Source organism: Lissotriton vulgaris, chromosome 1_1 (assembly GCF_964263255.1).
Source record: "Lissotriton vulgaris chromosome 1_1, aLisVul1.2, whole genome shotgun sequence".
NCBI classification, from domain to species: Eukaryota; Metazoa; Chordata; class Amphibia; order Caudata; family Salamandridae; genus Lissotriton; species Lissotriton vulgaris.
The window spans coordinates 2,089,171,535-2,089,187,689 of NC_141685.1; the positions used below are offsets into that span (position 1 = coordinate 2,089,171,535).

General features: G+C 41.4%; 1 protein-coding gene across 2 annotated transcripts in view; it reads right to left on the bottom strand.

The window, feature by feature from the left end:
• Window positions 1-3,531: 3,531 nt before the first annotated feature.
• CD9 (CD9 molecule) overlaps window positions 3,532-16,155 on the bottom strand; it is a 198,650-nt gene continuing 186,026 nt past the window's right edge. For both annotated transcript variants that reach the window (XM_086921194.1, XM_086921202.1), the window contains exon 8: window positions 3,532-3,916. In XM_086921194.1, coding sequence (XP_086777320.1) covers window positions 3,851-3,916 — 66 coding nt within the window. In that variant the 3' untranslated portion in view covers window positions 3,532-3,850. The remainder of the gene's footprint in view (window positions 3,917-16,155) is intronic.

Here is a 16,155-nt window from a genome sequence, read left to right on the forward strand (position 1 = left end):
AACAACAACTGGTTCTAATATGTTCTCTCAATGTTTCAAGCTTTATTACAAATGTCACAAAAAGATGTTATTTCACCGCTGTTCTTGGATTTTCATCACAATAAAATACACTGAACATAATCTTCCCAGAAGTTATTTACAAAAGTTTAGGCTATTGCCATTATAAATTACATTAACTTTTATTTAAGTATTAGTTATCAAAAAATAAAAGCCATTGTTATTTGTAATATTAATACATCAACACATATTGCATTACAAATGCTATAGGTGTCACGCTTTCGAAAGTTAAAACTATTGGCATTGTAAATGACAAAGCTATTAATTTCGCTATTTTCAAAACCAACACAAATAAAATATTTGTAATTTACAATACCAATAGATCAAACTTTCCTAATGCGAGATCTATTGCATTGCAAATGCTTGTTTACCATGGAAATAATGTCCTTAATACACTTATCAGCGTCAACCCAAAGTTTGTCCTGTAAACTTTAGTTTTTAGTGTACATGACTACCTGGTCTCGAATGAGATCGTCATGCAAATGAGCAAACTCACACTTACTCGCTAATTTCTTCAATGCCGATACAAACTCCTCCACCAATTTATCTTTCTCCAGCTTTCTGTGGAAAAAAGAATGTCTAGTAACTGCAATACATACTGAAGGGGAAAAATGGTCATCAAGGTTTAACAACGCAGTCTTAAAAACATCTAAATCCCCCTCAGATCTTTCATGTGTATGCGATTCATTAAAGATACATAGACCTTCTGGACCTAAGGAATATAAAAGCATTCTTTTTTTCCTTACAGGGGTTAAAGCACCATTAACATTCTCTAAGTTCGCTATATAGTTAAGAAAATATGCTTTCCAGTCCAACCAAGCCACAATTGGTTCCCCAGGAACTGACAGAAACTCCTTGGGAGAGTTGATTTGCAGATTAGGCACATTAGTATCCCCAGAGGCATTTGTGCTCGACGTGCTAGCTTCAGTCGACATGTTCTTGAATCAAAAGTTACTTCAAACGCGATTCCAAACTGAATAAAAGTCAACAATAGCTAATGTTGAAGCACAGTTAAAAATAGTTGAACACAAATGAAGAATCGATTTTTGAGAAATAAAGCAGAAGTCAAAAACTGCGTGTAAACTTGGTAACTTCAAGAAATGTGAAGAGAACTTCGAGAAATCGATGCTGCATTCATTATTCATCCAGAAAATATACTCAAAAGTTAATAAAATACCATGAATCCACTGCGGGCGTAGAGGCAGCCGTAGTGATTTCCCGGAGAACCGTTGTCTTGGAAACAATTGAACAAAATGGCCGCTATGCATGACAACAATGTGATGACGTTTGGGAAATGACGTCAGACGAGTTGCTCGATTATGGAATGTAGCATCCTTCTAGCGCTAAACAACCATTGAGCGAGTCTTCATGCAGAGAACGTTCCGGTGCGGGATTTATTGGTAATCAGCATACACCAGTTCACCAACGTACTTCTGCAAGACCAAATGCACTGCTGCTTATGCGATAACACGAACAAACGCCCCAGTTGACGGCAGTGAACACAATCCAAGCAGTTAAAAACACAACAGGGCCATTTCGACGAGTTTCAAGTCTCTGGGTACTCAACAAACACACAGTTGTTGCACGTACTCATGGAGAATGTCCCAATGCACACCTGCTACCTTGCTGGACTTCGTGATTCACGGCGTGGATTAGGAGAATGTCCACGGAAAATGTCCAAAAGCACTGCTGCTTTTCTTGCTGGTCTTCGTGATCCCAAAGTGGATTACTTCAAAATTCCGCTTATCCTTGTCGCCAAAAATTGTAGTGAGGATTGTGATAAATAAGTGTATAGATAACACTTATTATTATTGAGTAAAAATGTATTTATTAAAACTGAAGTAAGAGAGTAAAGAAAATAGCACGCCGCCCCATTAAGTACAAGTGGAAGAATGAATCAACAATCTCTAACAGAAGAAATGGAATATATTCCTTACATATACAACATTCCACAATTACATGGTTACTATTCTTTCATACTGTTCCTTAAATACATATGCCCTTACTTCACACCTCCCTCTGCACAATATTTTCATCCCAAGTCACCATTCTCAATCTCAGGCAGGAGTTTTTTTTGCCTGGGATAAAACTGACTCACAGGGCTGGACTGGGTACACAAACCAACCCCGGCAATTCAGCTGGGCCAGCCTCAGGGGGGTGAAATGCTAGTGTGAAGCACTGCTGTCGCTTTTGTTACAGGGGGCTGATATTGCAGCACTGCAGACTGCGATCAGACAGTTAGCATTGTTAACTCAGTCCATGAATACAGAGGGCGATGCTTTAACCCTCATTTAGCCTTAAAAGGAGTGGGTCTACCATGGCCTTAACCAGCTCCTACACAGATTTTGACAATTTAAAACAGCATCTTACAGTTATGGTTTCAGATCCAGCAAAGAACTAAGACCCCTCTGTGCTCATCCTTTATGCAATTAGTTACAAGTGTCTTTTACAGTGTTAGCCAAAGTCACTTTTTTGCCTGGTAATTCTAGACGCTTCCTCTTTCCCTTTGGCAGGGATGAGTCAGAGAGCACAGGAGGCTGAGTCAAGAGAGAGCTTTTTAAAAAATTGTTGACACATGAATTAGGAGGATGAGTGAGTAGATATGCAATTTTAGCAGATATAGACAAGGTGCCAGAGTCTACACAGGTAGAAGAGGAAGAATCAAGAATGGTGGCTGTTTCAGATACAGCCTGTTGTCTGGCACCTAGCCTTTCTTCAACTTAAATAATTTCATTGTTTATTACCCCCCCCCCCCCCGGCATTCTTAAAAAAAAAAAAGTGATATAATTAGTCAGGATGCGGTTAGAACTTGAAGCCTGTGAGGTGTATTTTTGTTTTGCCTATGATGTACTGTGCTTTTTGCATACCTTAAGAAAATTGAACACAGCAGTCAAAAGTGGCGTAGCCCAGCGCCCGATGGGCTCAGACAATCTCAGTCTTGACATGATCTTCGCTGCAGGATTTGCGGGTAGATTAAATGGCACTAATGGTCCAGTCTCCTGTGGTGAGTAAACAGTTATGGGTTATGGATCTCAATGTCCTATGGACAAAAGTCACTTCCAAATATGAAGAGCGTACTTTGTATGTGGAGATGCTCAATGTGAAAGCAGAATGCAGTTGCTCACAGCGAGAATAAGCCAATGGCTGAAGTGGGTTGCTGTATGTTCTAGTGGGCAGAAGAAAAGTGTGAATGATACAACAAAACAGTGGATGAATAGGGGTGGCAGAAAGCCTCGTAAATATAGTATGCTATATGCATATATTTTTAGGAAATTCAAGAGAGTTCACAGTGCTTACTGATTTTTGAAAGGACATAAGTAGCACTTTGGTGTTCCCTGCAGTAGCTGAAATGATAACAAGCGCTGTCATTGAATGTCTATTTCCCACAGTGTTACAGTGCATTATTGACTTATATTTTAATATGCTCAGACAATCATCCCCTCGATGCGTGAATGAAAAAGAAAACAAAGGATGTAAACCTGTAATTTTTATTTAGTATCAAATAGTTTCCAACATAAGTTGCATTGTGATTAAAATAATTTTTTTTTAGAAAGCGAACACATGTAAATCTACGTGGAGACAAATTTTATTTACAGTATCTGTCTTGACGCTTGAACATAACACTAGTATGCTACGTCAATTATTTTCTCCCTTACATAAAAGCAAACTAAATAAATTCATACAATGCAATTAAAAATGTAACAAAAATATAGAACGTTTTAGAAACATTTTAAGACAACTGAAATTAGTGCCAACATTTGGCATTTCCTCTTCTGCCACAGTTATAAATCAATTAGACCATTTCTCGGTTGTTGCGGATTGCACAGCAAAGGACCATACTGAAGATCATTCCAAAAATCTGTAAAAGAAACAACCATTTTAAAAAGAAACCTTTACAGTTATAGTATAATGTAGGCTTTCTCAAGAATACATTAAAAAATGGTTTTCTCAAAAACAGTTTTAGCAATTGTTCTATTTCACCAGGTTTCTAAACTGGGTATGTAAAATAAGCCACCTGTGCCACTGACAAATACACCCAACACCCAGCACAGGTTAGCCACCACTTAGAAGGAGAATTGTTTTTCAGTCTATGCTAAGCATGTGTATCTAGAGCCATTCATGACATGAAACGATAAATGTAACTCTGTATGCATCTGTTTGTGGCATGTAGTGGTGCAGATTCACATGTACCTTACCTCGTCTCCAGTCACCTATGTTGGTTGCATTTCTCCACATTATCTATTACATTATTTTTGCAGGGTCATCTCCACAGGATACATCATCCTAACTCAGACCTCACCCACCAAGCGGAAAACAATCTAAAAATTTAGTCGAGGACCATGCTCATTGCAAACAAGAGGAGGAGTCACTACACCTCAGGACTCGAAAGACTTCGAAGAAAAACAACCTGCACACTTCCGAGCCCAACACTAGATGGCAGATGTATGCTAAGCATGTGTATTTACAGCCAAACATGCCCTCTTACATACATATATGTGTGCTTGTGTCTGTACACAACTCCCCCCCCACACACACACACACCAATATCCAATTTAAGCTCAGGGAGCCAACATTTTTTACATGATGGAGACTGAACATATTTAGTATAAATCAATGCCACACACACCCAAAGAAAACTTCAAAAGTCTTAGAAGAGGGAAAATGGGCAGAAGGTGGAATCCTGAAGCCTTGACCAGATTATTAATTCATACTGTTACAATAAGGCGTTCATGTTCCAAATACTCTATTATCTAACAAGTGTTTCTTGGCCCTCTTTATCTAGCAATTGTTTGATGGCATTAGTCAAAATTCTATTCCTCTTTCAGTCTCCTCATCCCAATAAATGTAACAAAAGCTATTCCAATACAGAAACCCTGCTTCTTAAGGTTCTTTAAGTAAAAGATGCCAGTGGACCACTAAACCAGTATTGTGACAAAAATTATATCATGTTAACTTTATCCACCAATACCGTCAGACCTTTCCTGACTTCTACTAAAAATAGAAAGCTTACAGGTTTAAATGTCAAGAATAGGGCCAAATACCAATTGATGACAAATGTAAACATGAAGTTTGTGACTTACTAGGTTTTTATCCAAAGTCACGCATTTGCTCAGATAGAGTCAGATCAATTTGTGGTTAGACAAACTAGATGTTGTACACCTGTCAAAAGGTTTGATATTTTAGAGGCGGCAATTCTTCCCAGCCTGTCCTACAATGAAGGGTCTCAGGAGGGGGATAAGAATAGTCTTTCATTTCTCATTGCCTTTCTGGTTGATGGCTTTTTTTTACTAAATGGGGGAGAACCAGTAATGAAGTAAGTGATAATCTAAAGAGAGAGAGTGTTACATATTTTTAGATACCAAATTTTGCCACAAAAGCCCATTGGTTTAACTGTGTAATAAACACAAATGTCTTTCAACCATGGAAGTATATGATCTCTACTACAGAAGAGTGTTGAGTTTACCTTGGCTCTGCCTTTGCCTCAATTTTTTAAAGGTTTGACATCAGCACTACTGGCTCAAAACAGACAGTAACCATGAGCTGGACCACAAAGGTGTACATGACTGGGAGGTAGATGGACCCTGGAAAGTGTAAATTCTTATGGGCCTTAAAGGGGATTTTAAGAAGGGTTTCCCCCAGCTGACTAAGCAGGGTGGAAAGAATTAGGGTCAGACACAGTTTTAAAATATGGACATGATAAAGGAGTTACTTACCTACAGTTTTGAAGATTGAGGCTGTTCTAGGTTCAGATACTTACCATTATTTCTCCATCTGATGTTTTGGCCAGGACATTTCTTATGTACATAAATTAAAAAAAAAAACTTTCTTTTGGGCGTTAACCATAGGAGTAGTCTTTATGCCTCACTATAATGTCCAAACACAACCGTTGATTGACAGAATGCAGAACAATGTCATACATTCACCCCAGTACAGAGATCTGGTCCTAAATCCATTATTTTTTTGCACTCCACACCACCCCAGTTTAGACATGGCCATATGCATATCAGCCTTGACCCTGGGCCTCATGGGAACAGTCCAGCCCGAACTGCCAAGCCATGTCTTCCCTGGACCGGAATGAAGCATCCTAGGACCGGTTTCTGGCCATCAGCCGTCTTCAGCCAGGATAGCTTAACTCCAGTGGTGTGGAGAGCACAGGACTCACGTCTGAGCATACCCATCCCACTCGGGGTGACAAATTCAAAAACAACAGTTGATGGACAGAATGCAGAACAATGTCATACATTCACCCCAGTACAGAGATCTGGGCCTAAATCCATCTTTTTTTGCACTCCACACCACCCCAGTTCAGACATGGCCATGAGCAAAATAACGATGGATTAAACCCAGATCTGTGACTGGGGGTGAATGTTTTGCTATTGTGCAATATTTCATCCATCAATTGTTGTTTTTGCTTTGGTCACCCAGAGTGGGACGGGTATGCTCAGACGTGAGTCCCGTGCTCTCCATGCCACAGGAATCAAGCTATCCTGGCTGATGACGGCTGATAGCCAGAAACTGGTCCTAGGATCCTTGATTCCGGTCATGGGAAGACATGGCTTGGCAGTTCAGGCTGGACTGGTCCCATGAGGAACAGGGTCAAGACTGATTTGCATATGGCCATGTCTGAACTGGGGTGGTGTGGTGAGCAAAATAATTGATTAAACACAGATCTGTGACTGAGGGTGAATGTTTTGCCATTAAGCAACATTCCGTCCATCAATTGTGGTTTTTGCTTTTGTCACTATAATGTCCAGCATAAGTTCACAGTGCCCCAGCACATAACTACAATCTCTAGATTTATTTATGCCCTATTCTTGGCATGTGTCTCCATTATTTTCATCCTGTATATGAGGTTGGCATCAACCTCTTTCCTTCACCAGGAGGTGAGAGTAAGAAAACGAAAATGTTACTTACCCTGTAACCATCTGTTTGTAAGTTGTTGAGCTGCAGATTCATGTGCTCTGCATTCGCCAGGCATCTAGTGTTGGGTGCAGATTCGGACTCAACACATCAGGACTCATTCCTAATCTCACAGTGCACCAGGAGAAAGATTCCACCTGAGGTTGTTTTTCGCCAGCAGGCAAGTGGTGTAGCATGGAGAGTAGAGAAGCAGGAAAACAATTGTATGTATGTGTATGGTATTTCTATAGGAGAAACCTAGCCATAAGGCAGAGGAGCACTGTACATGCTTAAATACAAGCATAAAGCAAAGAGCATTAGAAGAGGAAAATAGGTTGTATATGGTATATGCACTGTGATGTAGTGTTCTTTAAAGGGGCAAGTTGTCAATGTTTTGCTAAATGGGAGCAGCGCAAGGCGGTCCTGCTGGATAAGGGGATGTGGTTCTAGAGCCTGGGTGCTCAGATGGAAAAAGCCTGCTGTCTGGGTTTTGCTTTGTTACACTTCTTAGTCTGCAGTCCGATAGTGTCCTGGATGCAGGTGTGCTCAGAACGATCAGAAAGCTTAAACTGATCTTTAAATTAAGTGTGGGTGCTGGTTGTGATGGCTTTCTAAATGATGCAGCTTGTTTGGAGTATGGTGTGGGCCGAAAAGGGAGCCTCTGGATTTCCTTCTGGATGAGGGTGATGTGATCATATTTCTTCAGCATTTTGAAGGTGCAGTAGGTAAACTATATCCTGCAACATTGCTTTGCATGGCTCTATTTGTTTACCTAGGCAATAATCGATAGATGTTTTCCATCTTCAGTCATAGCGCAACCACATGGTTGGCTTGTGTGCATCACACAGGATTTGCAGGCACTCCTGAGGGAGTTGTAAGTACCCAAACTAAGACCTCAGGTGCCAAAATTCCTACATTCATTCTTTCTGGTTTTGGGGTCTCAGCTCACCCTGAAGGGAAACAGATGGATCTATATTTACAGTAACATCGAAAACCAAGACAATTTTACCCATCTTGGTGTAACCAGAATCAGAGCTATGGATGTTTGTCTTATTTTCCTCACTTTGTGCAGAATCGGAGGCAGTGGAGAAAAATTGTTAGCGAAGACACCGGACCGATTAACCAAAAGTTAGGGAGCTTTGCATTTTCTACAGTGGCAAACAAACGGACATTGTCCCAGTACTAAAAGTACCTTTGAAGTCCTTTAAGATGCATCTCCCACTCGTAGCATTGTAGATGCACACTGCTTAGAAGGTCTGCAGAGCCACTGTCCACCCCAAGGAGATGCTGCACTAGTAGTGCGATGTGATTTTGCATGACCCAATGCCGGATCTTTTGGGCTAGTGCCAACAGCCGAGAGCAAGCATGCTCCTTCTTCATTATTGGAAGTAGTACATTGCTGCTATGTTATCCAGGTTTACTGAGGCGGTTTTTAAAATGTGAAACACTTCGAGACAACAGATGGGGCATTCCCATTGTTCTGGCATCCAGAGACCTTGAACAGTCATGTGGTTGACATGTGCTCCCCCACCATATGAGTGCGGTGTCTAATGCTCACCTGCCCTCGAGGGTCCAAAAATGGCCACTTTGCAATAATTTCTTGTTCTACGAGTAGTGTATGCCGAATTCTGGGTCTTACCTGTTCTGGATTTTTCCCATTGATTCTCACTTTTGACCATCGCTTCTTGACACTCTTGCACTGAAAACCAGCAATTTTGTGAGTGTCTCTATAGCTAAGTCTCATTTATTGTTCACTGCATTTTATCCAGTATTAATGACCTGTGCTGATCATATGACGTTTGCCTTACTATAGCCATAGTGCACCAATTACTCATGTATATGCATCAGTATGCAGAATACACCGATTTTGAAGTCTGGCTTTTTCATAATGACAAGAAAAACGTTCTTTAAGTCTAAAACATAACCATCCTCGGCAAGGGACACTTTAAGATTTCCTTGGGAGCTTTGCAGGAGGAATACACATCTGAGCTGAAGGGCATGGAAAAACCAGGCATCATCTGTGCTTTTCTTACCTTACCTTGGAAATAAAGATCAGCTGCAATATTCTTAAAGCAAAGTCACTTACTCGAAAAAACGTTGTTACACAGCAGATATAAGCATATTGGAGGCCATATAGGAAACCTGTAAGGCCACTTTGGTGCAAAGATAGATTTAGCCAGTGGCTAGAAATAGAGAGGTTTTATCATGGAATGTTTGGAGCATTTGGTGCTTGGATTTAATGAGCACATTAAATGTTGCAATTCTTTTTAATATACTGTCATCACCAGTTAATTACCATATTTGTTTTTGAACTAAAATCTATTAACATAGTCTGCAGTAGATTACGTCATTCAATTTTAATAAAGTCTTTTAAAATATATTTTGTGGATTTCTTGTACATGTTCATTCTGGGGGGGGAAAGAGTCTATGGAACTGATAAAATAATTCAGCAGTGTCACTGGACTGATTGTTACCCTATAAGCACCATCATAACGTATGGTATCAGAGGTACATGGGTTACAGTCCGCTTGACACCCTCCCAGCAGTACCGCATTGTTGGGTCAGCATTCAGTGCCGTCACCCTCCACACCAGGGGCATTATCTCCTTTTGAAAGGGTATAAAAACCTGGTAGGTCCACGTAACATGTCTAAAATCATGAGGGGATCATCCACATCTCACACACCCAGCAGAGTGTGTCAGGTAAACCCTGTGTAGGCGCTGCATTGTTAGCTATGCTCTGTAGAAGTAGTAACATTGCGTCAGCTTAAATCTGGCATTGCTAGCCAACTCCAGCACCAATGCCCGAGCACATCCCCACTCTCCATCAGTAAGTGGGACTCCAAATCCCTATTCAAATTATCACGGGTGAACGTTACATTAGTCTGTCTTTTATTCTGGAGGGCAGCATACAACCGGGAGAGGATACCCATGGTGGAGCCGGGAGCAATCATCGACCACAGGACATGTGATTCACTGGGCTAGTCTGGGAAGGACATCCATATTTCCTGGGTCATGCTGGACACCTGCATATTGGAAAAATTGCTCCGGGAATATACCGGAATGTGACCCAGCCTCCCCAAACGATATGAAATGGTCATTCAGAAACAGATCTACTGCTCTCAGACAGAAACCCTCCATTAAGCGCGAGACGTTCAGATGGCTGATAACACTTGGAGGCATGTGATAATTTTCATTTTAATAAATTAATTCGGTATTTGACAATACCAATTTCATTCTGCAATTCCCTCTGGATTAGTTCATGTCTCCAGAGCATTACAAATCTGTCCATTTTGTAGCAGTTAAAGGTGGTTGGCTTTCGTGTCTACCTACAGCAACATTTAGGTAGGTGTATGTGCCTAAATTTTCTCTCACTAGAAGGGAGGTTAGCTGGGTCTGATAATTAGACTTTTCCCCTTGGCATGGTTAGCAGATTTTTAGTTTCTTCAATTTTTTATTACTCATTTGAGATTATGTCGTTAAGTGGGAGTACCATGTCTGTTGTGCATATTGGGCGTGAGGAGTATCAATGTTGTTTGTCTGGATTTGTTGAAGTAGATTACATCTGTTACCAATGGCAGTAGCAGAAATGTATAAGCAAATAATCTCCACCAATTTATCAATAATGAAAATTAATTTTCTTTTGTTGTGAAGAGATTGATCTTGGGTATTTTCTATGCCTTGAAAATCAGGTCTACCACATTCAGTTCCCATCGGTATCATACTTCCCCTTTGTCTGGTGTGGTGTTTAGTTCTCCAGGCAGGTAAATCGCTACTATTCCTATCCATTTGGTGTTGGTATATGTGCAAAGTTTTAGTGTATGTTTTGAGGAGGGTAGGACTTTAGTCTCACCTTTGTTTTGAGGTAAAACATTAGATTAGTCTTAATGTAATTTTTTTTTAGGGATTAGGAAGTAAGCAATGAATATCTAAGATTTTTGGCACTTCTACAGCATCCTTCTTCGATAGTTCGCGTACCCTTTGATAATGGATCTAGTTGTATTCTTGTTTTCATGATTGTTGCCTTGGTTCCATATTGTGAGTTTTTTCCTTTTAATTCAATGCGGTGTTTGTCATGTATTGTACTTTTATTGTAATCGCATTAAATAGTGCTTACTACCCCTGATGAGGCAAGTGCTTGTATGATATTTAACACCAATTTGGCTGGTGGAATTTCTTGCAAATCCCAAAGAAAACAGTCTGCACCCCCACTGGAACCCTGTAAATGAGGGAGTCTGTAAATTAGACATGAGTTAGGTTAGCCCATGCCTATAGAAGCCTGGCTTTTCCTCCTTCCTTTATTTCAAAGATCTGTTCGGATTCAGCTGCTGCTGCGCTGTTCTCTGCTGACTTCCTGAAGCTTGTGTAGTCTAAAATAGTTTCTGGTGAAGCGAAGGGAAAGTCCGACCTCCTGTTATTAGGTGTCCCTCCTTTGAATCCCATTTCTTTCTTGTAGAGACCCCATGGCTCTGGTGGTGTGGTTTGCTTTTTCATTTGGTGAAAAAAGTTACTCACCACACCACCAAATAAATTCTCCTCCGTTAATGGGTGTGGATATTTGTGTGGATTTAAGATTTGAAAACGAAGATCATTAAGCATGCACGTCTTCATTAGGTTTTGCCCGTGGACATTTGTCAACTCTAAAACATGATTTCAAGCAGGTATTTGCTATTGCCTTGCTGTATTGCAGTCTGTTTTCTTATTGTACTTTTCGAGTTGATATTGCATTAACTCCAGAATGTCATCCAATTGTTGGTGCCCAGTTCTAACAAGAATTGCATTTGAATTAGCACTTCTGCATCGAGTTGCTCCTACTCTATATCTTTCAACCAACAGCATACAGCCTCTTTCTATCCTCATCAGGAGAGGGCCCAGTGGATACTGGTATGTTCGCTCTCATGCGATGTGGTGACAATTTGTAAACCTCTGCTTGTAGTATGTTGAATCTGATGTAAGCAGGATCTTGAGGAGCTGACGACCCTCAGAGTCAGTGTTATAGTGGAAGCCGGCTATTTAAAGGATCCCTACTCCATTGATTAATAGTAGGTAGCTCTGAGATATGTGTTATTTTCTGTGGCGAATGTAAAATTTCCATCAGGAAGCAGGTCACTACCTGCTCGAACACTAGCTGTGCCCCACAATTGTCAGCTGTTCTAAAAAGGTCACATTACATTGCTAAGTCATCTAGTGGGCATGCTTAGGAAAGAATTGCATCAATGTGCTTGGGTAATTGTTAGAAATTGAATTTCTGGTTAGCTAGAGTATGCACCTAAACCGGGCAGAACCCAACAATCTAGTCAGGGCAAGTCAGCTACACTCCAAACAGAATCTGGTAGCTTGGCACGGAGCAGGCAAGCTCATCATCAGAGGCAATGTGTAAAGCATTTGTTCAACACACACACACACACACAAAATCAATACACCACAAAAGAGACTCTACACAAGGTTATAAAAATAGACTTATATTGTACACACATTAGTACCAAAATGATACAATAAACTGTACAGGATATGCCCCCAAATGCAGGTAGCACATAAGTACTAACCAAGGTATGTAGTTGTAAGGTATCATGTTAAATGCAGAGCTTAACATTGCATAGATCTCAATGTAAATACATTTGTCACTAGGTTAGTCCTTATGGCCCAATTAGAGCAATTGCGGGGAAAAGTGTAAGGGTAAATCACACAAATGCCAGGGAACAAATAAGGTACAGCACACCTACCTCCTATACCACTTCCATGGTAATTGTTGTGAGCCCTGATGAAAAGATTGCCTTCAGTAACCTGACGAAGTGCACAAGAACCCCTACAAGCTAACTAAATGTTATGTGGTAACCCTGGTCCCGTTACAATGGTCGTCACCAGGGGTACCTAAACGGGACTGCCGCAGTGGTTGGTTGAGTAAGCAGGGCTCCAGAGGTCCTGTGGATTATCTGGTTATCAGATCCAGAGCTAGGGTAGAGTAGAACTGTGTTTTCTAGGCGACCCTGGCTACCCGTGAAGTATTGACTGATGGCCAGGGTCTCACACTTCCTCGCACCTGGTCCCTGACAGGAGAAGAGGGACTGTCGACTGCTTGGTCTGCAGCAGTCTACACAGGCAGCTCCCCGTGCTTAAAGGTGGGGAAACCACAGTCATGCAGGACTGGCAGGTCAGAATCAAACAGATCCGGTGGCCCGAGCGAGTCAGGAATTCCTGATGCAATGATTTTACTCTCAGCTAGCCCCACACTCCTGGACACTGATTCTGGTAGCCGGAAGATGACATTTCGTAGGGAATCCATTTTGGAAAGGCACTGGGGTCCATGCTCGATGGCTTCCCTCTGTGCTGGATCACACACAGAATGGCCAGGGAGTGGGTTGTGGCAGTTTGACCTCTTTGACCGAAACAAATAATTGCTGGACCCTCTTATGACATTTGTTCTGAACACCAGGAAGTCTGTGACCTCACATAGGCTCCCACACAGAGCGGTGCTGGAGGGCACCAAGTGCTCGAGGTTCGTGCTGCCCTGGGGAAAAATACAAACGCTCAGTGCACGGACTCTAAAAGTGTAGAATTGCAGGACTCTGAGTACCACGGCAAGGGATTGATGAGGTAGAGTCTTTTCTGGCCCTGCGACTCATTCAAAATGAACCCTTCGAAGTGTGCACCAATTCCTTTCAACCCAACTCTAGCTCCAGATGATCAGTACTGGGTAAATTTGCTCTTTGTGTAGGGGCAGGAGACAAGGTATACAAATGTAATGTGTGAACCACCTCTCCCTGGCCAGGAAGACTATCAGTATGTAGATTAATGCAGATGTATCACCTGTCACACCCAGACTTTCCCGTGTTGCGGCTGTCTGGAAAGTATGCACCAAGTGCAGCTATCACCCAGCCCAGATTGATGTTGGAGTAAGGTTGCAAAGCATAAAGCCATAAGCACAGAAATTGTCCACTTTCTAAAAGAAGCAAAAAGAGCAATTGATGGACAAAACGCATTGCATAACAATGTCATACTTTCAGCCCAGTACAGGGATCTGGGCCTAAATCCATTGTTTCATGTTTGCTCACCATGCCATTCCAGTTTGGACCCAGCCATATGCAAATCAGTCTTGAACCTGCGCCCAATGGGAACAGTCTTGCCCGAACTGCCAGGCCAGGTCCTCCCTGGACTGGAAACAAGCATCCTAGACCGGTTTCGGGCTTTGAGCTCTCATCCGCCAGGATAGCTTGCCTCCAGTGGCATTGAGAGCACTGGAACCATGTCTAGGCATACTCATTCCACTCGGGGTGACTGTCAGAGCAACTTCCTTTTCTTGCGCAGGAACAGAGATGCCTGTTCCCGATACCACCCCTGAAGAATCACCAACGCACCATCCTAGAATAAATGCGTTTAATGACTCCAACAGGGGGTAGGGGGAGTGCATAAAATAACAAAAGAGAAGAAACTGCTGCTGGTATCTGCTTCCGCCCCAATCTGCATTCAGTTATTCTCACTTCAATTGGAAATTCTGGAGGCTAAATACAACATTTATAAGCACTTATTCTCACTAGACTTTCCTTTTCTCTACATTTACTTCAGAACATTTACACTCTATAACGCACCAGTGTAACCTTCAGCTTGAGCCTCTCCTCTCTAATTGTAGAGGTATTTTTAAGTCTGTTCTTCTCCTGTCAGAAAACATCAACAACGTTTATTAAATGAGTTGTGAATGTTAACATAGCTAATATGTTTTTCTTCTTCACTAGATCATATAGTAATATGTATCTTTTTTCTTTCTCCTTGTAGGTATTGATTTTGAATATGATCTCACGTATCACTCTAGTTAATTATTTTCTTTTTTTTTACTGACTTTTCACACTCAAATTCACTCAGACTATTAAGATGAATAACTTAGCTTAAATGACTTGTTAGCCGCTCGTCGGTAGTCTGTTAGTCTTCACTCCGGAATCTCTTCTTCGTCGAGGTCTTGAATCGGCAAACTCTGTCTTTAGTAACCGCGTAGCGGTCTAGTTGGTTTGGGGAATTTAAACTACTGCGCATGAGTCCTGAAATAACGCTCACTCAGAGGAGATAAATTGTACAGGGAAACATACGCTCAGTAGTTTCGTGTAGCGGTCTTGTTGACGTCTAAGACTTTAACAACTGCGCATAAGCCCTTGTTAAACGCTCCCTCTGATGAGATGAGCTGTACGGAAGCATGCGCTCATTGTACTGGTTGTATTATTTCTTCAGAAGGAACAAGTAAATGCAAGAACTACAGGTACAAGGACAATAACTTCGGAAAGGGAATACCTGTCTAAGCTAACTAGGGACACGAAACCTAACACATCCAAACAGATCTTGAATTCAGGTGAAGTGCGCCAACATTCTAAGTTGAGCGCTCCACATAGAATTCCAGAAATTGCTAAAAGACTAGAAAGTTGCTTCTGCTGAAGCGTCGGCCATCTTGAAGTTCTTGTTCTTCCAGGCCTCGCTCTAAGTCAGCGTTTTCATGATCTTTTTCATTACCAGAGAGTTCCTAGTATTTATAGTGCAAAGAGATGGTTCATGTTTTTGCAAAGTCCTGACCGTGACAAATGAAAACAGAACAATTGATAGACAGAATGCAGAACAATGTCATACATTCACCCCAGTACAGAGATATGGGCATAGTCTTTCACTTTCTAAAAGAGGCATTTCTAAAATAGTAATGTAAAATCCAACTACACCAGTAAGCAGGATTTATCACTACTATTCTAAACATAAAACATGGCAATGCCACTCCTTTCTGATAAGGAATTACCACATAAAAATATATAAGGAAGTTCCCAATGCTAGCCTATGAGAGGAGTACGCCTCACAGCAGTGAAAAACGAAATAGGCTGTTGGTCACTATCAGGATATGCCACACAAAGGTATGTCCTACCTTTTACTTACCCAGCATCCTGCCCATAAGCTACCTAGGGCCTACCTTAGGGGTGACATCTGTGTAGTGAAGGGGAGTTAAGGCTTGGCCGGTAGTTTTAAATGCAAAGTCAAAGTGGCAGTAAATTTAAAATGGACTTACAAGTAAATCCAATATGCCAAACCGGTGTAAACAAATCAAACTTTGTTTAGAGGAGAGAGTACATGCACTTTAGAACTGATTAGCAGTGGTAAAGTGCCCAAAGTCCTAAAGCCAACAAAAAGGTGGTCAGAAAAATAGGCGGAAGGCAAAGAGTTTGGGGATAACCATG